Source organism: Aristolochia californica, unplaced genomic scaffold (genome assembly GCF_029961685.1).
Source record: "Aristolochia californica isolate CCGP_79_NKW_82.1479 unplaced genomic scaffold, dmAriCali1.0.hap1 SCAF_1, whole genome shotgun sequence".
Taxonomy (NCBI): domain Eukaryota; kingdom Viridiplantae; phylum Streptophyta; class Magnoliopsida; order Piperales; family Aristolochiaceae; genus Aristolochia; species Aristolochia californica.
The window spans coordinates 2,945,109-2,971,316 of NW_027181770.1; the positions used below are offsets into that span (position 1 = coordinate 2,945,109).

Here is a 26,208-nt window from a genome sequence, read left to right on the forward strand (position 1 = left end):
TCAGAAAGTTGATTGTAAGTATGAAAATTATGGAAGAGAAGAACATACGATTTAGTAAAGTATTCGATATGCAGTTGAAATGGGAAAAAAAAAAAAAAAAAAAGATGAGAAAGAAATGAAGATCGTGTTTGGATTATGCCTACCGAGATTTTGGAAACAGACTCACCTGTTTGGATTAGACAAAGAGCATCTTTACTTTTAAGTTTAAAAATCTGTTTGAAATTTCCTCTAATGATAAAAGATCTTTAATTTATTAGTTTGAAATCATTTTGGGATATTAAGAAATAGTCCTACGTAGAGTTTATTCACTGTTAAGTCCCGCAACGAAAACAACCCTTGTGTTTAGTTGCCACCATTGAGTTTGGAACCCTGAATGACTATTCATTTTGAGATAGAGCCTTCGACCCAATTTAACAGATACAGATCAAAAGTTTATTTTGAAAGAAAACGTATATTGATGCATATTTTGAAGTAAAGCTCATCTATGAACCAATGGTGCAGCTACAAAGCTCATCTCACAAGTAAATTTCTTGAAAAGTATAGATAGTTTTCGGCTTAGAGAAGAGAGAACCTACCGATCGATAATTCAAAACAATTTGACTAATCAGCTATAAAGATTTTTGGTGAAGAATAAGCTTCATTAGAAAAGCATTCTTTTGCAAAACATCCATGGTACTTATCTAATAATTTTGAAGTGCCCAAGATTAATTAACACGTCGATAAGTAGTTCAAATGGTAATAAATTTAAATTTATAGAAGCATTAAAGAGATTCAAATTCGTTAGAAATAACTTAATTCCATGTATATATGGGATTTATAAATATATATTTATATATGATATTAGAAGTATATAGAAATAATATAAATATTAAATAAAATAAAATTATGAAATATTAATATCACATTATCATATAAAAAGTTGCTTAAGAATAATGTCATTATCTTGTATAATAAAAAATAAAAAATAAAAATACAATATGCTCAATTAAAGGCACTTGAATCATGTTTTATCTTAAACATATTTGCACACAAATAAAAATTTATCAAATTAATCTTATAATCAGGTAAAAAATAACCTTTATCCATTTTCAGTCTATTTAATAAATAGAAAATAAGTCACACAGAGTTATTTTTAATAAAATTATAGATTTAATAAAATGGGAAATAAGGCAATATTAAATAAAATATAATTAAAAATTTAGATAAACGGATAAAATCGAAACCCTACTTGGAATCACAAGTCATAGGGAGGAAATGCGAGGTGGTGCATTTTTAGCCATTTTGGAAAGATTTTTCCACTGGCATTGTAAAAAAATCCAAAAGCACTACTGGGATCATTGTTGTTGATATTTTTATCAAGTAATAAAAAAAAAAAAATCTTTAGATGAAAAGAAAGGATTTTAATTGTCTGCATTAATCGAGCGATTGCGTCTTTTGGAAGTAATTACAGCGGCGAGAAGAAGTGATGCAGCAGCGACAGTCGAAAACCAAGCGAGGGCCGGTTTATGCTTCACCAAGAATTTGCTCATCCTCTTCTTGTAGAAGTCCTTCATCTCCCCTATCGCGACGTCCATGGGAGGATACATAGAAGAATAGGAAGCGAAACCGTCAACTCTCTTCACTAAATCCAACACATCTTGCTCTCTCTTCCACTGTCCCTTGATGATCCCGGACTTGATCAACAATTTGACGTCCCCCACATCGTCTATCAGCTCGTTCATGAACTGGAAGAACCTGGTAATCGGCTTGCTCCCCTTCGACGTCCTCTCCATTGCCGTGAGATTCAAGATAACCGTCTCTAGCTTCGAGTCGAAGAAGAGAACAGGGACGCGGAGGACGGCTTTTGAGAACCCAACTCTGGCTTCTCCAGTTGTGTCCGCTTCGAAACGCACTCCAACTCGCGCGAGCTCCATCGCTGTGGGTGTGATCCAGATTTGCCTTCGGGTGGGTGCGTTTGTTCCTTTACCGGCCTTCGGGATGAGGGTAGAGTGCAAGCAGCCGAGAAGATGGCGTTGTTTCTCCCATTTGTTCTTCCCAAACACCTTGCGTTTAGAGGAGAAGAATGGGGAATAATACCAGCAAAAGAGGGAGATAAGTTCGTCCGAGGAGGAAATGCTGAACTTCTCAATGCGAGAGATGAGATGGTTCAGGTCCTGCGCAGGGTTCTTGCTCAGGAGGTACTCTTTGTACCCAGTTACAGCGTGACGGATGTTTATAACGACGTCGAAAAGAAGCTGCAAGGGAATCTGGTTCTCGAGCATGGCTATGTCGGAGATAATGTTATGCCCGTGCTTCGACTGTGCATGCCTATCTAATCTCTGCCTATCGTCGACACCGAAGATGTCTCTCAGGAAACCCACGACCAGATACACAGCATCGATTCTTTGCTTGACTTGTTTGGGAAGTCTCTCGATTTCTTCCAATTCTTTCTTGCTTTCTTGATCACCATCTACATCACTCTTTTCTAATTACAAAAACAGTTTATATCTCCATAATTATTCAGCGATTAATGAAGCTTTGACTTCGTATAATCCATAGAAACAGAACTAGCATTAATATTACTATTTATTGGCAGTGCTTCTATTTATTCGATCTAAGGGATTCCAGCACCGAGTTTCACGTACCTGGAAGCTGTTGATCATCAGGCGCCATAGGTTCCTGATGTTCGGCAGGCGCGTCAAGAGTAATGTTCATTTCAAGACTATCTCCTGCGTATTTTGTCGATACACCTGAAGGGAGGAACTTGTCCCCAGTCATACATATCATTGAGCCCCATTCCACTAAAGGGAACCCAGATACCAGTACAATGTAAAAAGAACGAACTACGTGGAGAATTAAACTAAATAAGCGATCGCAGCAGACCTTGGCCGGAGGTAGAGCTACGATGAGGCCGAAACTTGGCCAAGGATACCAAGAGGTGGGAGGCCATATTATCATCGTTTACATCCTTTCCAACCACAGCGGAGTAAACAGCAGCAGCTTTCAGAGTAAAGCAGTCGATCCAGTCTGTCGGATTTTCTGTTGGGTAGTCGGAGAAGAAGATGACTTTTGGCTGGAATGCATCTGGGTGAGCCAGTCGCATGCGATAGCTGACTCCCTGACTGCCCATCCTGAAGATACAGGTGCCGTTGAGGTTATCTAGACGGGAACAATTGCCGTTCTACTGTTTATATAGACCGAAACAGTTTCTTGCATCCTTCAATCCGTATTTATTCATTCCTTGCTTGATCCAGGCGAGCCCAGGCAAAGAATAAATTAATGCGTACAGCTTTTATCATTTCCATTTACTTTACTCATCGACCGATAACAACGTCTTCGTCAGCTTTTCTCTGATACAAGAGTATCGATTCTGATTTCCAAGTGAAGAAAGAATCTGGCGGGTCAGCTGAAGTCCTAAATTAGAGATAGAGACTCATAAATTAGAGATTCAAAACGGTTTATATCAAGAACAAAGGGCTCATTCTTCCATTATCTAAGGTAGGTTTTCTCAATCTACTGCCACCTTCTGTTCATTGTTTCTGTGAAAGGGGCGTGGATGCTGCATGGGCCTCCAGGTCGGCCCTTTTTCTAAAATGGGCGGAAAAGTATCATTGGAGTACAGGGAATCATTTCTATAAATCCCTGACTATGATGTGTCGAATAGGCGACGAATAAGCGACAAATAATGAGGGCGTGATGCTGATAATTCACTAAAGGTTCACAAAACTTTGGAGCGGTATCTCTATTCTCAAGAATCTTATCCTGTTCATCGTTTTAGGTGGCTGATAAAGAAGCGAGGGCCATCCATGTCCGACATGTCTGTCAATCATCAATCGTGATTCACATGCTATCCTTATCGGTCGCACTTAGCAGTACTTTTCTTCTCTTTCTGTAATTTTTCAGCTGCTCGCACTCTCTGCACATTCAAGGTAACTGCATTTGTCTGCTCTCCGTCCTGCCCTTTCTCTCGTGGACGAAATCGGAGTTTCAGATGCTGACCATCTGTGACCTCCTTTTTTTTGGATCATGGAAGTATGACATGGAAATCTCGAAGATGAGTAGTGTCCCCTCTTTCACAGAAACAATGAACAGGAGGTGGCAGTAGATTGAGAAAACCTATCTTAGATAATGGAAGAATGTGCCCTTTGTTCTTGAAAGGGAATTTTACTAAAATACTTATTTAAAAAAACTTGTTTATGAAAATACAGACGATTCCAACTTATTTGTAAAACTACCAAACTTTGACCGGTCCACTGTACATGTGGACATTCAAAGGTGACACGTAAGCTTTGACTGCTTACGTGTCGACACCTCATCGGTGCAGTATAGTGTTGAACACATGGACTGCCATGTCAGTGTAGTTGACACATATTATGCCACGTCATTACTTGATAAAATTTTGAATAAAATTTTAAAAAATTAAATACACTTTTTATTACCTTATATCTAAAATAATAAATAATTAAAAAAATAATAAACAATTAAAAAATTAACTCTTACTTATTTAACACCATTTAATATCAATTAAAATATTTATTAATTAAAAAATCGTTACACTTTTTATTTCTTCATATTTTAAAAAATAAAATAAAATAAGTAAATTAATTAGATTTAAAATATTTATAAATTAAAAAAATACAAAAAAGTTATTTTAGAGTTTAAAAATACAATTTATTTGTATACTTTTTATCACCTTATTTAAAAAATAATAATATTTACAAATTTTAAATATTTATAAATAGAAAAAATCTTACTCTTAAGTATTACCCATATATTATAGATTTAAAATATTTAAAATTTTAAAAATAATATAAAAAAGTTATTTTATAATTTAAAAATACAATTTATTTGTATACTTTTTATCACCTTATCTACAAAATAATAATATTTAAAAATTTTAAATATTTATAAATAAAAATAATCTAACTCTTACCCATTTACTATGGATTTAAAATATTTATAAATAATTTTATTTTTTACTTTTAAGTCTTACCCATATATTATCCATATAAAATATTTATAAAATTTTTTTTACTCTTAAGTCTTACTCATATATTATTCATTTAAAATATTTATAAATTAAAAAAATTTGCAAAAAAAGTTATTTTAGTGTTTAAAAATAAAATTTATTTGTATACTTTTTATCACCTTATTTAAAAATAATAAATTATTAAAAAATATATTATTTAATTAAAAATCTTACAAAACTTCACAATAATTTTAATTTGGCATAAATTTCATTAACATAAAATCAGAAATTAAATAGTAAATTACAAAAAAATCAATACAGTAATTAAACACCTAAATTCAAATCAACATTATAATTAAATACAATAATTATATTCAATTAACCAAAACCCTAAAAAAGCACCCTCCTAAATCGGCTTCTGAAATTCAAATTCGGGTTTGGAGGGTGAGTAGAGCTTCTGTTCTGAGAGAAGGGGCGGCCAAAGGATGAATAGAGGGAACAAAGAAGAAGAACGAGAGAGGAGGGACGTCGAGGGCGAGGCCTAGCGGCGGCAGCAGGGGAGCGGCCGAGGCCGAGAGGCGACAGCAGGGGAGAGGTCGTGGCCGAGCGGCGACAGCAGGGGAGAGGCGGCAGCAGGTGCGAGGGCGAGAGGAGATGAGAGGAGAGGAGAAAGACCGAGGAAAAAAGATAACGAAAAAATTAAAATGAAGGGCTTACGTGGCCAGAGAGGACGGGGCAATGGCGAAAATTGATAATGACGTGTCAAATGACACGCGTGTAAAATAATGATGTGGCATCCCATGTGTTTAACTACCATACTGCACAGATGAGGTGTCAACACATAAACGGTCAAAGCTTATGTGTCGCCTTTGAATGTCCACATGTACAGTGGACCGGTCAAAATTCGGTAGTTTTGCAAATAAGTTGGAATCATCAGTATTTTCATAAATAAGTTTTTTTAAATTGGTATTTTGGTAAAATTCACTTCTTGATATAAACCATTTTGAATCTCTAATTTATGAGTCTTTATCTCTAATTTAGGACTTCAGCTGACGCGCCAGATTCTTTCTTCACTTGGAAATCAGAATCGATACTCCTGTATCAGAGAAAAGCTGACTAAGACGTTGTTAGGGTCAATGAGTAAAGTAAATGGAAATGATAAAAGCTTTACGCATTAATTTATTCTTTGTCAGAGCTCGCCTGGAACAAGCAAAGAATGAATGAATACGGAATGAAGCATGCAAGAAGCTGTTTCGGTCTATATAAATAGTAGAACGGCCATTGTTCCCGTCTAGGATACAGGTTGAGCAGTCAGGGAGTCAGCTACGCATGCGACTGGCTCACCCAGATGCTTTCCAGCCAAAATTTGCTTAGCTTGTAGCAAACTGCACTGACTTGCACTTCAGAGACGACCGTAGTAATCCGATTTAGGCTTGCAATCTCTTTGTTATTAGAAAATATGATGGCAGAAGAACGAATCGACGTGGTGATGGAGAACCCTGGAGACTCGACTAATGATCAGGCCAATTCATCATGGTCTTCCCCGTCTTCTGCAACTCTCCACCTCCTCCGAAAATGCTTCGCAGAGCTGTTCGCGACGTACTTCGTGGTGTTTTCTGGGTGTGGTTCGGTGGCCGTAAACAAGATATATGGATCGGTGACCTTCCCAGGTGTCTGCCTGACATGGGGACTCATCGTTATGGCCATGATCTATTCTACCGGTCACATCTCCGGCGCCCATTTCAATCCCGCCGTCACCCTCACCTTCGCCATTATAAACGCCTTCCAGTGGAGAGAGGTAATTCCGTACTGGGTAGCGCAGTTTCTGGGTTCCGTCCTGGCAAGCGGAACACTGAGACTGATACTCTCATCGAAGACGGATCATTTCTTCGGAACACTTCCAGTGGGATCTGATATTCAATCACTCGTCGCCGAGTTCGTCATCTCCTTCCTCCTGATGTTTGTAATATGCGGCGCATCAGCAGATGACCGAGCCATCGGACAGTTCGGAGGACTGGCCATCGGATCCACCATTACTCTGAACTTGTTTGTTGCAGGTCCTGTGTCGGGGGCTTCCATGAATCCTGCGAGGAGCTTGGGGCCTGCATTGGTGATGAACGAGTACAGAGCGTTGTGGGTGTACATTGTTGGACCCTTCGCCGGAGTATTGGCCGGAGCTTTGGTGTATAATCTTATAAAGATTCGGGAGCCGACGAAGAAGGAACCGTTGTTTGATAGCAAAGCTGGGGAAATTTCTGCTTAAATACACCAAAACAGATGATTAAATAGTGAAAATATTAAGTTGGAGGTTACATTTGTTGGATGATCCACATAAAGTCTAACCCAAGCCAACTCAAAGGAAGTTTCTTGATCAAGTGATGAGCTGGCAACTCAAGGAAGTTTCTTGATCAAGACATGAGGTTGTGCTGGCAATTAGTTTGCCAAGTATGTGTATTTTATGTTATGATTATTCATCCTTTCTGCATATAAATATCTCTCTTTAGCTATGTAAATTATCAAGAAAAAAAACATAGAGAGCTATTATTCAATAAACTTTTTCTTCTTCCTGTCTGTGTGAGAAATTCTAGAGAGAGTGAGTGATTTTTGTGTGCAAATTTCCAACAACATTTATTATAGTTTCGATCTTCTGGTAGAAAGAAGAAAGCACGGATAATTCTCTCTCTGATAGCACTTCCTAAGAAAACCATACCATATGCACGGTTGACCGTTCTTCTATTCATAGAAGAGAGTTTAATGGTAATCATATAGATAAGGGTATGATAAGGGAGAATATGATACAATTTTTTTTTTAAAAGATTTGTGAATAGAGTTGGTTCAGGTTGGAACCATGGACGGATTTGTGTTCACGTTGGTGCCCGTGACTATGGGTCCGAGAAAATTTCAAGGTGGGTCAACAATGGCTTAGCTGAAATGTGGGCAGTCAGTGACTATGAGAAGGAAGTTGCGGGACACCGTGTGAACGAGGTCGGCAGAGAAAAAAGATGCTTGGTGGCCTTCGCATCGGGACAGATATCTAAGGGGGGACGACTATAGAGGTGGGCAGCAACGGAAACAGGGCAACGATGCGCAGTGGAGAAGCTTCTTATCGAAAAAAATGGTGATCAGAGAAACAAGAGATCAATCTGGCTCTAATACCATGTAAAACTTTAAGGAAAATTATTTATTCACCACAATTATAATTAAGATTACATTAAGTATTTATACATAAAATTGAAAATAAAAAATAGCTATTTCTGGCTCATTGTCCGTCTGTTCCTGCTAATGAAAGCCTGGTTTGCAAGCTTATGTTGCATTGCCGTTCACAAGTAAGGACCTTTATGGGTCGGCTAGAGGGATGAAGAAAAGCTTGATTTTGTGTTGATATTGGGAAAGATTGTTGATGAAACATAAATGATTGTGGAAGATGATGGAGTGGCCATGGATTAAGGGTTGAAATTTTGCATAATGAAGTTCCTGACATTCACACTCACGAGATTAAAGCAATTACTCTGCAATCTGGCGCAATGAAAATTTGAAATAATTATAGGCATTCGTCACGTAATTCACAAATAATCAGATCTTACTTAGAACTTTTTTATCTATATAAATCTAAATTTTATGTGTTGCTTGATGCATAAGATACAGAAAATTTCTCCACTTTTATTTCTTTCTTCACGTGGCGGAAGCAGATGAAAATAGTACAGCCGAAAGTACTGCAATTGAAGGGTCCACCATTGATGGTGCCTGGATGAGTTTTCCTAAGATTTTTTGTTGAGATAAGAGCTATTCTTTCTAAACTCAAAACCAGAAGATAACGACGTTATGTCTCTGGGTTCCTGCGTTGTAATCTTGGCCCACCAAAAAATATGCTCGTTCTGCTTTGACAACCAGTCAGAAATAGTATCAACGTCGACTCTGGCTTCTTGTCATCCTTCCACTTCCAAAGCCGTGCAGTTATCAGCCGTAATAAAGAGAGCACCACCCTTTTTCCAGCTTCTTCTCCTTTTCAAGCATGTTTGAGAGAAATTTCAGAAAATGGGTTAATTGGTTGGCCTATCTTGTGTGTGGTTGTATGCCCACAATCGATCAGCCCCTTTCTTTTGCAATTATGGTAAGAGCTGCCCAGTCGAGGGACCATCCTAGTGGGAAATTTAAGCCCATCGGCACTCCCGTTTATATGATGAACATAAGGACCGCCTGATGTGTTCTTCTCTTCCCGGCATGTGAACATAATCTTATTTTTCTACCTTTCCAATGTTTACAGCAGAAGCAAGATACCCGTGCTCCACACTAGGATAAAAAAGCACAAAAAGAGCGAGGAATCAAAAGTTCGAGAAAGACTAAGAAGAAACCGTAATACGAGAACAATGGAGAAAAACCTCTGGCTCTGATTCTCCATTCATTGTCGGTCGGCGTGCTGTTTCCCAGAAGCTGTGAAGAGTTCATCATAGTTCTTCCAATGCCGCAGCAGTCATCGATTCGTGAAAATGAGGAGAAGGAATCCTTATCAATAGTTGTATATTATCAATGGTCCAGTGGATTGCCAAAAAAAAATAGTTTTCAATTCTCTGTAGTTCTTATTGCTCATTTCTGCAACCGGGAATCGATACAACTGTAAAATTCAGAGAGTAGCAAAGACGGAGTGGAAAGGAGACGCTATTAGTTGTTCCAATTAATGATATAATCGTGTCATTTTGTTTACAGTTCTACCAAGCCCCTTAGAGCAAGTTTCAAAACTGCGCCAAGGTGGAGTAAAAACTCCAACAACTGGCAGAAAAATGATCTCGTGAACCCTGTATAAGACCGACAGCTGATTGCGATACGTTGCTTCCTTCGCTGCAAGTCAGCTATGCAGCTCGCCTAGCTGGGATAATGTTGGAAAAAGGAAGACCTCAAAAAGACGACTCTTTCGACTTTCTACAAACACCTTGCCTGCTTGTGTGAAGCTTGCTGCGCACCCATAATAAAATCAAAAACGAAAAAAGCAGAGATGAAACAGTTTCTTTCGCTCTACTCTTTGAATCTAATTATCCACATTAATTCGATGGGATTGCCTTTCTGTTCCCACCAGCCAAATGCGGTCCACTATGGGACCATAGAAATTGTGGCTCTGGTATTGGCACCCCGAGTTAGATCTTCTCTCGGTGAATTTAAGAAGGAAAGTCTTGTAAAGCCCGGAAGACCCGCTACTGCGGAGTCTCCTTGAACTCATAATCTCCATGGAGCTGCTCAACAACTCCCTGGAACTTCTCACGAGTATTTTGGGTTGAACAATTCCATCCCCTGGCTTCCCGTCAGCGACTAGAGGAGAAGCAAGCCAAGTACGCACAGTAATTTCTCCGTCATCATTTGTCGGTTCATTCTTCTTCGGAAGAGCATGTGGGTGCGGCCACCTTTTTTTAGTTCCAACTGATCGAGAATCGCTTCTGTAGCTCGTCTAACTCCCACAAATTGGCCCATGGAGAGAAACATGATTTAAACATAGTAAATTGTGTTGGCTGTGAATAAGATGACAGATTGACATATATGAATGAAGATGCTTGGTCGTCTGATGCAGAGGACCGGCATGAAATTGCTCGCCGCTTCAATAACGGAGACTTTTCATGTTAGTCTCTCCGTTTTTCTTCGGATGGACCCAAGGAGATGCTCTGTTCATAAATCAGAGCTGTTTGGATTGAGATCTGGTACTTCTGTTTATTATTATTTATTTCATTCTGGTTTGGCAAAGCTCTTGATCATATAATTTCATTTTGTTCAGACGATTAATATTATCGAAGAAACCCTGGATTTTTTTCTCAGATGTCTGCGTCCAATGGTGTGAGGCAGGAACAGTCGCTGTTTCTCTCGGCTATCCATCATTCTTTTCTATACGATGGAACCATGAAGAATTTTCAGCCGCTTCCGACGGGAATTATAGTAATCTGGGTGATTAACGTTAATTTTATTATCCACAAGTAAAAATCTAGGTAAAAAGAAAACTTTATCACTTAAATCATGTTATTTAATTAAGCAAACTCGCGCTCAGGACGAAAATGTCAAATTGAATTGAATGCTGATAGTCGTCTCTGGTTGGTTTGCCTGCTCAGGAGGGCAGGCGAGATCGTAAAAGACTAGCTGAGCACAGATTTTTTTTTTTCTTAACTGTTTCGGGAATTGGCATAGGAAAATGCTTATTCAGAAACTAATGCTGGAAGGGTGGAAATGACGAAAGGAGGGAAACTGCTCATCTTCTTCCCTGCGCCCCTACTCACTATGATTTAACTGGATCTTCTTACGGTACGTGGACTTCAAAAGATTTCAGATGGATTCAATGATGCGCGGTGCTCCCACCAGTGAGCTTTTCTTTCTCCCTACGTAACCTTGATATGTAATTGCTATAAGCTATTATATATATAAACAAAAAGAAACAATTGCAACGGCTTCTGTACCATACTTTTATTTGTATGAACAGTGGACGGCCTATCCTTCTGTCTCGTCTGCGGTGAAGAGCTCGAGACTGCGACGGTGGAGATGGAGGGGAGGAGAGGAAGAAGGGAATACCTAGAAGGAACCTCCAAATTAGGGGAGCAGGGAATCTCTGCGCAGGTTAACAAGAATCTCTCCACGACCCATCCTCATCGTAGTACGAAGAGCATTGGCAGAAATCAGGGAAAAGCTCGGCGTCCGGGAGAACCTCCGCCCGGAAGTCGGCCGAAAGCGAAATGGCTCCATCCTCATTCATCAAAGTCGGCAATTCAATCTCCGCCCAGAAGTCCTCGTTACTGTCTCCACGAGGCTTATCACCGTCCTGTGCCGATACGACTACGGCAGCGCCAGCTGCAGCCGCCGCTGCCGCCTGGATATCCCGAGCCGTACAAGATGATGGACGAGGTAGAGTGTCAGCCTCGTCGGGGAAATTAAGCAGGGCCTTTTGTCCCTTGAGGCTGTAAGCCGCCACGTCGTAGGCTCTGGCTGCCATTTCAGGCTTCGGAAAAGAACCCAACCAAATCCTCGATTTCTTTTTGGGTTCCCGAATTTCGGATACCCATTTCCCCCAGCGCCTCTTCCTGACGCCCCGGAAAACCGGGTGACGTGTTCCACCGCCTGTGACGTCGGCCTTCCGGGCACCTTCCATTGTAACCTCCAGGGATGTCGCTGGATCCTCAGGGGAAAAGGATTCGACTGCAGGAAACAGTTGGGAGAGCCTGTAGTTCTTTATACTAGAACATATACACTAGAAATACGAAGTTACTGTAACACCACAACCGACTTTTGTCTGAAACAAATACCAGACGTAGACACGAATACGACGTAGACGTCGACGCTAGACGCCCCATGCAAGTAAAAAATTCGACTGACAAACGCCTCTCATTATTCTAGGAAAACGATTTAGCAGAGAAATCACTGATGAGCCGCCCCCTTATTTCGCAGAGAGGTGGAAACTGGTTAGGTCCGGCAAAAGTAACAGTTTGGTGGGGGTTTACCGGCGGGACTGCCACAAGATTACCCGGCGAATCAAAATCCGGGATTGCAAGGGTGAAGGGCTCGGGTTGAGCTTCTTTAGTCTTTTGGGAATTTTACAAAATTACACATTTTAAAACAAATATTAACAACAATAACTAACTTTCAAACTTAATATTAAAAATACCTAATTTCACCTCATTGACGACCACATGTGTACATCGTGTCAACTTAGACCGCTTATAAGGTACCACGTCATCAACATAACCTAAGGAATTAACAGCATGTCACCTGCAACATCATCACATCGCCGCATCATCTACTAGAGAACCACATGTCACAATGCCATGTCAAACCTGCGCCACATGAACATGACCATTCCTTTTTTCTTCTATTTTCATTTAGTAATTTAAAAAATACTTTAAAAACACTAATTTCTGGTTTCAAAAATCTTTCACATTTCATTACTTTCAATTTAAGACAATCAAAAATAAAATAAAATTTAATAATTATTTCAAAAAAATTAATGAAATTTATACCTTACATAATCTATTAAAGATATTATTTAAATAATTCAATATTTATTATATTTATAATTTAGTTTTAAAATCTTTTATTTGTTGGCACATATCTTATAACCTTTCGTTTTAAAATAAAAAATTATTATATTTGAATATTAATTAATTAAAAATATAAACTCCAATCTATTTAACACATTTCATAACTTATTTAAGATATTTAAAAATTTAAAATATTTAAAACAATATATTTTAGTTTTCGCAAAAAAAGTTGTCTGTACATATTTTATTTTCTTCTATTTATTTTAATAAAATTTATATTTTGTATATTAATTATTAAAAAATCATATTCTAATTTATTTAACACCATTCATTATCGATTTAAAATATTTTATATTTTATATTTCAGTTTTCAAAAATCTTATTTGCCGTTACATCTTTTATTATCTACAATTTATAACAATAAAATTTAAAAATATACTATAAATTAATTAAATTCTAATTTTTATATTTTATTATAGTAAATAAAAGGCAAAAAATGTGTACCAAAAAATATTTTCGAAAACTAAAATAATTTTTAAAATTAAAAATATCTGAAATCGATAATAAAAGGTGTTAATTATAATAGAAAAAAATGATTACTTATATTAAATTTTTATATTTTATTACTATAAATAGAAGGTAATCAAACAATAATCAATAAATAACATTTTTGAAAATAAAAATAATTTTAAAAGTTATTTTTAAAATTAAAATTATCTTAAAACGATAATAATAGTTTTAATTTCAATAGAAGAACTTTTTTTAAAATAAAAAATATAAAAATTATATTTTTTTACTATAAATAGAAGGTTATACAACGTGTATCAATAAATAATATCTTTTAAAAGTAAAATAAAATTTCAAATTATAAAATATCTTAAATCTAAAATGAATAGTGTTAATTACGTTAGAAAATATTAGTTTAAAATAATTAAAATAAAATTTATATTATATTAATATAAATAGAAGGTAATAAAACGTGTGTCAACAAATAATATTTTTTAAATTGGTTTCAATCGATAATGAAAGGAGTTAATTACATTAATTTTTATAATTAATATAAAAATGATATTTTGTTACTATAAATTGAAGGTAATCAAATGTGTATCAATAAATAACATTTTTGACAACTAGAATAATCGTTTCAATTTATTTTTATATTAGAGAATATCTTAAATTGATAACGAAGGAGTTAATTACATAAAATGTTTTAAATAATTCAAATAAAATTTTAGATTTTTTATTATAAATAGAAGTTAATCATACGAGAATCAATAAATAATATATTTGAAAATTATTTTTTAATTTATAAAATATCTTTAATTGATAATGAAAAGTGTTAATTCTTTTAGAAAAAAATTTATATAATAAATAAAAAAATTATTTTTATTACTATAAATAGAAGGTAATGAAACATGTATCAATAAATAATATTTTTGAAAACTACCATAAAAATTTCAAATTATTTTTATATTAAAAATATCTTAAATCAATAATGTAAGGTGTAAATTACATTAAAAAAAATTGAAATAATTAAAATTAAAAATTTTCATTTATTTCTATAAATAGAAGGTAATGAAACGCGTATCAATAATAATATTTTTAAAAATGAAAATTAATTTGAAAATTAGAAAATGTCTTAAATCGATAATGAAAGGTGTTAATTTGATTAAAAAGAAATAATTAATATATAAAATAGATATTTTATTACTATAAATTGAATGTAATGAAACAAGTATCAATAAATAAAACTTTTGATAAGTAAAATAATTATTTAAATTAAAAATAAAAAAATCGGTAATGAATGGTGTTAAATAGGTAAGAATATGATCTTAATTAATTTATATACAAAATCAGTATTTTATTATAATAAAAAATAAGGTAATAAAATATGTACCAACAAATTAGAATTTAAAACTAAAATTTTATACAAATTATCTTAAATGGATAATTATTGGTATTAATTTAATTATAAAATATTTCTTAAATAATTAATAAACAAAATTATATTTTTATTATATTAAATTAAAGGTAATAAAATGTGTAAGATTTTTATGACCAGAAATCAATATTTTTAAAATTATTTTTAAATTACAAAAGAACTTAAAATAATGATGAACAAAAGAATTGGAGAAAAAGGAATGCTGACATGGAGTACGGCAGTCCTGAGGTGTTGTGATGATTTGTAAGGTGAGATAGAGTGAATTCTTTAGGTAGCTGACATGGCACTACATAAACAGTAAAAGCTGATGTGTCATCTTGGTGTGTACACATATGCCTTTGACCACCGGTCAAAATTTGTATTTTTTATATTAAGTTTGAAAGTTTGCTATTTATAATAATATTTGTTTAAAATAGGTAATTTAGTAAAATTCTCTTTTATCTTTTTCGCCTTTCATTGTTGGAATCTTTCATATTTCGTTTGGATTTCCATGGGAAAGAGATGTCTGATGGGATCCTCCCAGGATTCCTCCCCAGTCACTCATCGCCCATACCACATGGCTCATGGCTCATCACTCATTCTCAATTCCGCATACTTACTGAATGAAGATGCAGACGGCGACTACGTCTAAAAGAGAGCAGGAGCAGTCGTTTTCTCCCTTGTTTAACACCCGTTAGGAGGACGACCGATAGCTAAGATTCTCGGCGGCAAAGAGCAAACAGAGACATTCGCACCTTTTTTTCTTCTTCTTTTCTTCCGGAATCCATCAAAAGAATCAAATATAATTTGGCCGCCATTATTCTTGACGGGCTCCTCATCAACCCCCGGAACACCAACTGTGGGACATTTACCAAATTACAGATTTTTTAAAATCCTATTTATCAAGATATCGAATTTCAACACTTATTTCTCAAACTACCGGAAATCCATGTGGCTCCGTCAAGGAGTCGAGCTCGGTAGCTGATCGCCGGCAAACAGAAATCGTGCCGGAAGGAGGAGCTCTGGCCGCCGGTCGTGGTGGGGATGGGCAAGAAGAGGAAAGAGGAAAGAAGCAAGAGATAGGGGAAAAGAGGAGCCGGGAAACTACTGAGCTCCTCACCACGACCGTAAAAATATAAAAGTTTATAATTACAGAAACGAGTGAGAGAGAAAGAAAGTGACGCATCTACGATTTGCCATTTGCATTAAAACCCCAGAGTGGTCCACTGAACGGAGCCTTCCATTCATCTAATTATCTCTACCACTTGAGTCATTCGAAGTCTGTACTAAAAAAACAAAAGTTTCTAAAGTACAGAAAAGAGTGAGAGAGAGCCAGTGACGCATCTACTATTTACCGTTTGCATGAAAACCCCAGAGTAGGAGACGGAACGGAGCCTCTACTACTTAATTCGTTCGAAGTCTGTAGAAAACGGCAATTAATTAGCAGCGACGAAGATGAGAAGTAACTGTTACACAGAATCCAACCACTATCGGAGTTTGAATCGAGAGGAAGATGAGGGACAAGAGTTTCTTTCTCCATGGAAAGGTGATTTTCATTTCTAGCAAGCCGTGATTAACCCAGAATCTCTACACAGATACATCATAGGATTCAAAAGCAATGTTCAACCAAAGCCATCTTCCGCATCAATTTTTCTTGCTTAAATATTTCTTCTTTCACACATAAGACTTATCACTATGACCTCAACAACTTGAAACCGTATGTTGATATTTATTCTTCAACTATAGCTTTCTCCGACATTTGATCGTTTCCCTTGCTTTCCATGTGATCATCGATTTTTATAATTTCTTCGGTGTCTGCACTGCTCAATACTGGAAGACGGACTTCGTGGGAGTGACGAAGGAGACGTCCCTATTACTCCCACGAATGCTCCTTCCTTGTCTCCATCTCAAATGCCTTCAGAACTACATAAATCGACATTTCAACTCATTTCAGGACCACTTTGCTTGTGGGAAATTGAATCTTGGCTTTTACCCTCTTCCCAGTTTCTTTCTCCCTGTGTATCAGTATAAAAACTACGACTGTACGAGCATTTTTCCATACTGTAGAAATATAAAATTTACAAATCACGCTACTTTAATTCTTAGGAAATTTTTTTGCATTTCCTTGTGTGTTCGGGTACAAACCCCTTGGCAGCAACCAGTACCGGCAATTAATTGTTTGTTCCTTCAATTTTATATACCGGAAAGTGTTCTGTATTTTTGTGCCATTTTACTTCTTCCTAAAAATTTAAGGCCTGGCTGTATTAAAGAGACCTTTCAAGCACAAAATTGTTTCTAGCTTCGTTTCTCCTGGGACGACGTGGCTTCCCTGTATCAGCACATCGTATTCACTTCTTAGGACGTGGGGGCCGAGATTTCGTAGGTCATGGATCAAAGGGTCAATGGATATTTGAAAGCAGAGAGGGGAGACGTCTCCATATACGGGTGTATCACCTCGCCGCCCAAGATTTTCATTATTGAAAGCGGCTAGGTCCATTATTAGTTCATGAACTGGAAAATCTCATCCAAGGGGAGAAAATAGTTCTAGTGACAAAGATGTGTGACATAGGTTGCTTAGTGATATATGAGAAAATGACTTGCTCAAAAAGAAAAAAGTTCTCCATCGAAATGCATGGGTAGTATTAAAAAGCTTTCCAAATGAAACTACCGGGAATTTTACTATATTAAAGTTCTCCATCGAAATGCATGGACAATGATGTGTTATGATGATGTGCGTGGTGGGTGACATGCCGTTAGGCTCTTCGGGTACTGATGTGGCACGGTGACATAGCACCATGTAAATGGTTAAAGTTTACGTGTCACCTTTGATTGTATACATATGCAATTGATTAATCAAAATTAGGTATTTGTGATATTAAGTTGAAAATTGGTTATTTGTGCTATTATTTTTTTACAAAAATTGGATAATATAATAAAATTCCCTATTAAAAAGCTTTACAAATGAAACTCGCAACTAGGTCTTCAGATGTGTGCTCAATAGGGCCTATTGAAAACTTGCCACATGATCGGTTAGGCCAAGCAATTTTTTGGAGAGCATGTTTGAGAAAAATCCCAACTCTAGAGACTGGTAATTTAATGGAAATGCTCATTTTATTTTATTAATAAATAAATAATTTATTTATTTATTATATTATGACTTTTAATATAATATTAAATTACTAATTTAAGAGTGATAATTAAGATATCGTAAAAGTAAGACTTTAATCAAGTATCTAGAGTAAACATTTTTGTTTAAGTATTCTAGTTTTTATAATTAAATTAAATTAAATTAATATTTTATTTTTTAATTATTGTATTAATTTAAACTAAACAGAAATATATCTTATTTTATTAAATTAAATACCCTATTTATTTATTTGTTATATTCATGACTTTAAACAGTATATTAAATTACTAATTTAAGAGTGATAATTTAGATATTATAAAAGTAAGAATTTGATTAAGTATCTAGATTATAAAATGAACCATGTTTTTTTAGGAATCTTATTTTTTATATTAATTTTTTTATTTTTTAAATAATTTTTTTCTTATTTGATAATTAAAAATTAAATAAAATCATCTTAATAAAGTTAAATCTATGAGAGTAATTTATTCATAAACTCATTCACCACTTTCTTCTAAAAATACATTATATTATATTTTCCATTACACACTAACACAAAAAAATAATTCACTTTCACTTTCACTTTCCATTGCATTTTCAAAGTGCAATAACCTCCCCTAAGTGTCTGTGATAAGAAAACTTGAATGAGGTATTTAAGAATTGGATAATCGGGTACAATAACTCTTAACTAGCCAACTCAAAAGAGAGTTGAATGAGTTGGCATCTAAAACTCGAAAGAACACATTTATTTCCTCTATTTATCCTTTTTTCATAGTAATTTTTCTCAATTTATTTGCTTTGTGGTCACAAGTGCTATATCATTTCTCCCCTTTAAAGGTGTACTTGCAAGCATCGATTCAAAGGGGGTTATGTGAAAATTTTGCGACCTGGGGCTCGTTATCTGCGGGTGCGCTCGTTGCTTATGAACTGTATTACTATTCATGCCATATACCATTATCGCCGTTGGAAGGAGCAGTAACTGAGACGTCCCTCCATGAAGGTCGCCTTTGTCCAAAGCAATTACTTAAATACCACGTTGCAACGTCCTTCTTCTCCTCCTTTGCCACCCTGACGGCTGCAATCAAATCGTACTCCATGCTTTAATTCACTGTCATCGACCCCATCAACAAATTTAATCAGATCCGTTTCTCCCTTTTCATCAAATGTGAATTAAAGCAGCACCTTACAGTACACCTTTTCGATCCTTTCCCCCTCCAGCACCATCCATTTGCGACGGCATGAAGCAGTAAAAAGCTTGATTAAAATCGAACAACTTGCAGCTGATCAATAAATGATGGACAACGATGGCATTGGATTCCGTTAAAGTTGTCTGTTCCCCGAGTAGATGAATGGGGTGGGTGATCGATCGATAGGCTGGGTGAGCAAGCAGAGATGTCTTCAACGGAGATAGGGACGACTTCTTTATGATTCGTTTCTTTCCAATGTCACAGTTCCCCTCAGTAGGAGCGCCAGCAACATAGTAAAACCCGAGGAAACCGAACCATAGAAGAAAGGATTGAGCTCGTCCATGGATCGAAACCACAACTAGTACCAAGTAATTAAGCATGAGCAGTCTCTGCAAGAGATCATAAAGCGGTGAAAAAACTTGAGAAAATCTTCTTGGACTTGTCGGGTGAATGACTTATCAGTGACGGGGTTAGTGCCCGAAATGGATACACGAAGATCAAGTTCATGCCCAACATGAAGATCATGTCAGTCATGTACATGAAGATCATCTTCACACTTAGTGTTAGTGTTGACGACTTTACGTGCACCGGAAAACAGTTTCCGGTGTTAGTACCCCAACATGAGAAAAACATAAAAAACAAGAAAATCTCTAAACCTTTATAATACACTTAATTACAACATAATCTTTAAACCCCATTATTACTACACGAATAAATTATTTAATGTATAATTAAATATATTAATATATTTATTAATTAAATTAGATATTTTATTAGGCATTAATATGGTAATTACATGAGCCAATGAAATACGCACATGATTAATTACAAATAATAAATAAATAACGTTATAATAAATAAAATGAAAGTAATACGTTGAATTATTAATTTATTAATAACATATGATATACTTTAACCTAAAAATGAATAATTTAAGAGAAAAAATTGATCTAATTATAAATTTAACACACTATATATTTGTACATAATATATTTTATGTATTATTAATTAATAATATATAATAAAAAATTTAAAACCATTGGTTTAATTAACTATAGCAATAGGATAATTATGCCCAAATAATTTATCAAATATTTATTTTAAAAATATTTTAATTATGACTATTAAATCACTATTTTTAATATAGTAATTATAAAATAAATTTATTAAATAAATAAAAATAATTATTTTATAAATAAATCGTCATCTTCCTCAGGGGCGAGCCAGCGGGTAACGGCGACGGCGGCGGGCAACGCGATAGAGGCGGTGCTCCAACGGTACGCAGAGAGGGAGAAGAGAAGCTCTGCAACAGATGCTCGACCTCCCATGCTCTGCGACAGAGGTCGAGAGGGAGAGGAGAGGGAGGATGGCTGTTAAACCGAAGCCGATGGCTGAAATCAAAGCCGAATGGGGAAATCGAAGTAGAAATTAAGAAATCGAAGCCCAAATGTCAAAATCGAAGAAAACCGAAACTGAAACAGGGGAAATCCTAAGAAATTGGAAGGTCTTTTGGGGGAAAAAATAATAGCGTGAGGGAGAAGGGAGTGAGATGCCAAAAGGTTGAAGAGAGGGAGAAGAGACAGAGAGATAAGAGAGAGGGAGAAGCGAGCGGGAGGTTCAGAGGGAGAGCGAGTCTGAGAAGGAGAAGGACGTTCGCAGCGAGAGATGGAGGCAGTAGAGAGGGAGACCGGAGAGGGACGACGGAGACGAGAGAGGGAGCAGAGAGCTCGGGGTTCAAGGAAACGACAGAGGGGCTGCGGGAACTAGAGAGAGGTGCGGGAACGAAATGAGAAGAAGTGAGCGAGACGGTGTGAGCCAGAGAGAGCCCCGCGTGCGAGTCATGTAGATGATTCTCAAAATCAGGCGAAAAACACTTTCCGCCATTTACTCTTGAGACATGAACTACTGAGTCATGGATGATCATGTACATGACATGAATTTCGGCTCTCCCTAACGACCTCAGGACATGAACTGCATAATACGCATGAAGATCATGTCCTGAGTCATGTGCACTAACCCCCCTGAATCGATAATCAATTATGTACTAAACCTTCCTTTTTTAATATTAGAAAGCACTATTGAACTTCCAGCTAAAACAAAAGTACTTATTTAGCAAAAAATATCTTCCGAGCTGCAATCTCAGCATCAGAAATGATCGAAAAAGATGTTATGTATGTGTTATTTTTGCTTCCTAGTTAAATCTGGTTAGAATTTTCTAAACAATTGGTATCAACGCGAGGTTGTAGAGAAATTCAGCAACGATCCAAAGATAACCGGATTCGAGTGGGAGCAATGGCCGCAGATGAAGGGAAAGTGAAAATTGAAAAGTTCGATGATGCGGACTTTAGTTTCTAGAAAATACAGATAGAGGATTATCTGTATCAGAAAAACTTATATCTACTACTTGAAGGAGTGTGGCCAAAAACTATGAAAGATGAAGAGTGGAAACTCCTTGACAGAAAAACCCTTGGAGTTATCCGATTATCGTTATCCCGCAATGTTGCTTGCAACATAGCAAAAGAGAAGACTACAACAGGTCTCATGAAGGCTTTCACCAGTATGCACAAGAGCATCAACCTCAAATAAAGTGCATCTGATGAGGCAATTGTTCAGTTTGCGAATAACGAAAGGAGCATCAGTAGCTCAACATATTAACGAACTCAATACAATTACAACCCAATTGACTTAAGTTGAAATTGAATTCAACGAATAAGTACATGCATTGATACTTTTGTCTTCCCTACCAGAAACTGAAATGCCACCATTACAACAGTGAGTAGCTCGTCAGGAAGCAATAAGTTAAAATTCAATGATGTTAGTGATCTAGTTCTCAGCGAAGAAATAAAAAGAAAAACGTCACCCTTGTCCCGTCGGCCCATACCTCCTCTGACACAACCCATACCTCCTATGACAATCACCCTTGTCCCGTCGGCCCATACCTCCTATGACAATCTCCCACTTTTGTCTTCACACAAATCAATGCAACAACTCTTGCTAGGTCTCGTCATTCTTGTAGGACAACTAAAGCTGAACATAGCTTCAATTTATCAATAGTCACCATTTTTGTTAGCATATATGCAGGATTTCTGTTACCTTGGATCTTCTTCAATGTTAGCACCTCATCCTCTAACAGAGATTTGATGAAGTGATAACGTAGTCCAATATGCTTGATTCTAGAATGACATACATAATTCTTTGCCAGATGTATCGCACTCTGACAGTCTCTGTACAAAGTATTCTTCTTTTGTTTGAATCCCAGCTCGGTTAAGAATCCTTGAAGTCATATCATCTCTTTACCTGCTTATGTTATTGCTATATATTCAGCCTCAGTTTATGGATAAGGTTCCCTACGCCTCAACCATTGGTAGATTGATGTATTCAATGGTCAGTACGAGACCAGATATTGGCCATGCAGTGGGAGCTATTAGTAGGTTTATGCCAAACCCAGGAGAGACTTACTGGAAAATAGTAAAGTGGATCTTGAGATATCTACGAGGCACAACAGATAAGTGTTTGTACTTTGGTAAAGGTGAATTAAAAGTACAAGGATATGTAGATGTATATTTTGCAAGAGAAGTTGATCACCGGATAAGTACCACTGGTCATGTGTTTATCGTGGGCACAACAACTGTTAGTTGGATGTTGCAGATACAGAAGATTGTTGCATTATCCACCACTAAGGCTGAATATATAGCAATAACAAAAGCCAGAAAAGAGATGATATGTTAAACATCTAGCCAATACTACCCAAAAGACCGCCCTGTTAGGAGCAGAAGACATAGGTACTTAACCGAGGCACATAACATTACACCCCACTTCGCGAGCCAACGACTACGGCGGCGCAACGACACTGGACCGACAACGGTAATACCTAACCTCGAGCTACCAGTATTTTAATCCAGCCTTTGCACCCGCGCAACGATACTGGCCCGACCCAAGGCTTATCACAAGGACCTACTAGTATTTTAATCTGGCCTTTGCGCGTCGTGGGACTCGAACTCGCAACGCCGCTCTGATACCAAATGTTAAGCACATAGCCAATACTACCCAAAAGACCGACCTATTAGGAGCATAAGACACAAGTATTTAACCCAGGCCCATAACATGATATGGCTTCAAGGATTGTTAACCGAGTTGGGATTCAAACAAAATAAGAATACTTTGTACAGTGGCAGTTGTTTTACATCTGGCAAAGAATTCTGCATTTTATTATAGAACCAAGCATATTGGACTACGTTATCACTTCATCTGATCTCTATTAGAGGATGAGGTGTTAACATTGAAGAAGATCCAAGGTAACAGGAATCCTATGGATATGCTAACAAAAATGGTGACTATTGATAAACTGAAGTTATTTTTAACTTTAGTTAACCTACAAGAATGATGAGACCTAGCAAGAGTTGCTGCATTGATATGTGTGAAGACAGATTGATATCACTCTTCGAGTAGGAGATTGTCTGAGGAGGTATGGGCCGACGGGACACATGCGACGTTTTTCTTTGGCATGTATTATACTCAAACAAAAAAAAAAGGGTCTTCTTCCTCGATAATTTTTTTTTTTTGCGGGGTGAAGCAGAAGAGACACCGTGAAAGATTTTCTGCTTCTTCGACTGTCCGTGTCTGCTCAAGCTCTCCAAATAGAAGTTTGGAAGAGGGAAAGCATAGCAGAAGAAGACCTACAGTAAAAAGGGATTTGCTGCCTCTTCAGCTGTCCGTGTCCGCTCGAGCTTTTTGAATAAGATTCAGACAACAATAGAGAAAGATATTGCTAGAAGTAAGTAGGGATCATTCTCTGCAGATCACTTTTCGAGTCTTGCCTTTCAAGTAGCTACTGGGACGACAAGTGGAGAGGGAGGAGGAAGAACAGTAGCTCATAGGACTCAGTATCGTCGCTGGCAGCAGTAATGACAACACTACAGTAGTAAGGTGACATTGTTTTCTAGCCATCTCTATTATTGTATTGAGTTATGGGTTGTGATTTGAGAGTGTTGCAAACACCCTATGTATTTTTCTCCCTATAATAAAATATTTGAAGCAGCCATTGGACGTAGCCAAATTTGGGTGAACCATGTTAAAACAATGTGTTGTTATTTTTACTTCCTAGTTAAATCTGGTTAGAATTTTCTTAACAGTATGACCATAGGTAATAGTTGCAGAGGCAGAATGGGTGAAATGTTATTCGAAACGGCACATAAATTAAGTATGAATGACGCCTGGATCACAACCTGGAGTACAAGAAAACCACGATGGGAGGCCAATACACTAAACTTTCACAATTACCTCTAAATCTCTATAGTTTGGAATGGAGGTAGATTTCACCCCCAGAATATTTTCATACTTAATTTAAGTTTAGTATCCGGATGAACATCTATATTGAACACCAAGGAACAGAAAAAAATGCTTTCAAGGTTCATAAATTATTGTTAATAGATCTTCACCAACCTCATACAATCCTTTCATTAGTACTTAATACACCAAAAAGTTCCAAAGTTGATAAAAAGTAGAACAATGGTTTGTTTTAACACAAATTGGTATTTGTTGAACCGAACTACAAATTTTCTATTGAATTAGAATCGTATATACAATACATATTTACAACAAGATCACCTAAACAAAATGACTCAAGATAGGTCACACGTAGAGAGGCCAATCTTGTCTATTAGTAATTGAAACTAAGAAAGTGGCAATGGCTTAGTAAGGAGATTAGCTAGTTGGTCAGCAGAAGAAACAGTAACCACATGAAGTAGACCTGATTGAACCATACGAAGTACAAGTCTCACTAGACCAGATTGAACCATACTAAGTACAAGTCTCACTAGACCAGATTGAACCATACTAAGTACAAGTCTCACGGTGGTGGGCTTAACAACCGGGCCAAAAGTTTCATGGTAATCCACACATGGTCATTGATAGAATCTTTTGGCCACAAAGCGATCTTTAAATATGTCAATAGACCCATCAAAGTGTCTTTTAATTCATAAAATATTTTTACAACCAACAAGATTATTGATACCATCAATAGAGACTAGCTCCCATGTCCCATTATGAGCAAGGGCATCATATTCTTATGACATAGCTCGACGCTAGTTATGATCTTTGAGGTCTTGATCATTGGAAGTAGGTTCAAGATTGAGTGGGGATGTTAGGTGGGTGTGAAGGTTGAGTTTTTGAATTCGTTTACGAATATTGTTTTTGGCCCGAGTAGTCAGGGCGATGTTAGGTGGTAAATTGTGTTTCGATGGATAGATGGGTAAGATATGGTGATGGTTGGATGGATGGTGGTTACTACTCTGTTTCTGTTTAATGTGTTGGTATCTCAAACTTTTGTGAAGTATCATCAAAAGGAGGCATTTCTTGAGGGTGCACTTGATGTGAAGTGTTAGAAGTCGACTGTGGTGAAGAAGTTAATGAAATAGTATACACAAGGGGAATTCAAATATCTATGATGGTAGAGGTGGGAGGAGGTAGGTGATTATGAATGGAGGTGTACGGGAGACTGACTCTACAAATTTAACATGACGAGCAACAATTTTTTTGATATAGATGGTTCAAACAACAAGTAGGCACTTTGAGATAATGAGTATCAAATACACAAGGTTTAGAACTTTGATCAAGTTTGTGAGATGTATATCGAAGAGGCTAAGGATAACATAAACAACCAAAAATCTTTAGTTTTGAATAATTTGGCGTTTTGTGGAACATCAATTCATAAGAAGATGATAGATTGAGTGTAGTGGTTGATATTTCTTTAATTATATAAACAATAGTGGCAAACGCATGTGACTAAAAGATAATTGGAAGAGAAGCATGAGAAAATAAGGTGAGACCAGTTTCAACATTATGACGATGTCGTCTTTCTAAGTAGTCATTATATTTAGGTGTATGATGTGGAGTTGTTAAGTGAGAGATGCCATTTAGAGCAAGGTAATATTTGAGGCCCATATATTCTTCCCCATTATCTTAATAGAATGTGACATTTTCCATTTAAAATAATTTTTCACAATGGCTTTGTAACGCTAAAAAACTTC

General features: G+C 36.5%; 2 protein-coding genes across 2 annotated transcripts; one reads left to right on the plus strand and one right to left on the minus strand.

Annotated features, from left to right (window-relative positions):
- The first annotated feature begins 6,410 nt into the window (after window positions 1-6,410).
- LOC137947266 (probable aquaporin NIP-type) lies at window positions 6,411-7,362 on the plus strand. The gene has a single exon (XM_068793353.1). It carries the CDS (start codon window positions 6,411-6,413, stop codon window positions 7,209-7,211), a length of 801 nt encoding a protein of 266 aa, XP_068649454.1. The 3' UTR covers window positions 7,212-7,362.
- A 4,172-nt stretch (window positions 7,363-11,534) lies between these two features.
- LOC137947409 (ethylene-responsive transcription factor ERF023-like) lies at window positions 11,535-12,062 on the minus strand. The gene has a single exon (XM_068793356.1). It carries the CDS (start codon window positions 12,060-12,062, stop codon window positions 11,535-11,537), a length of 528 nt encoding a protein of 175 aa, XP_068649457.1.
- Window positions 12,063-26,208: the final 14,146 nt, after the last annotated feature.

Bases quoted from the DNA above. Each gene is read 5' to 3' on its own strand.
- LOC137947266 (XM_068793353.1), top strand. From the start codon at position 6,411: ATGGCAGAAGAACGAATCGACGTGGTGATGGAGAACCCTGGAGACTCG.
- LOC137947409 (XM_068793356.1), bottom strand. From the start codon at position 12,062: ATGGAAGGTGCCCGGAAGGCCGACGTCACAGGCGGTGGAACACGTCAC.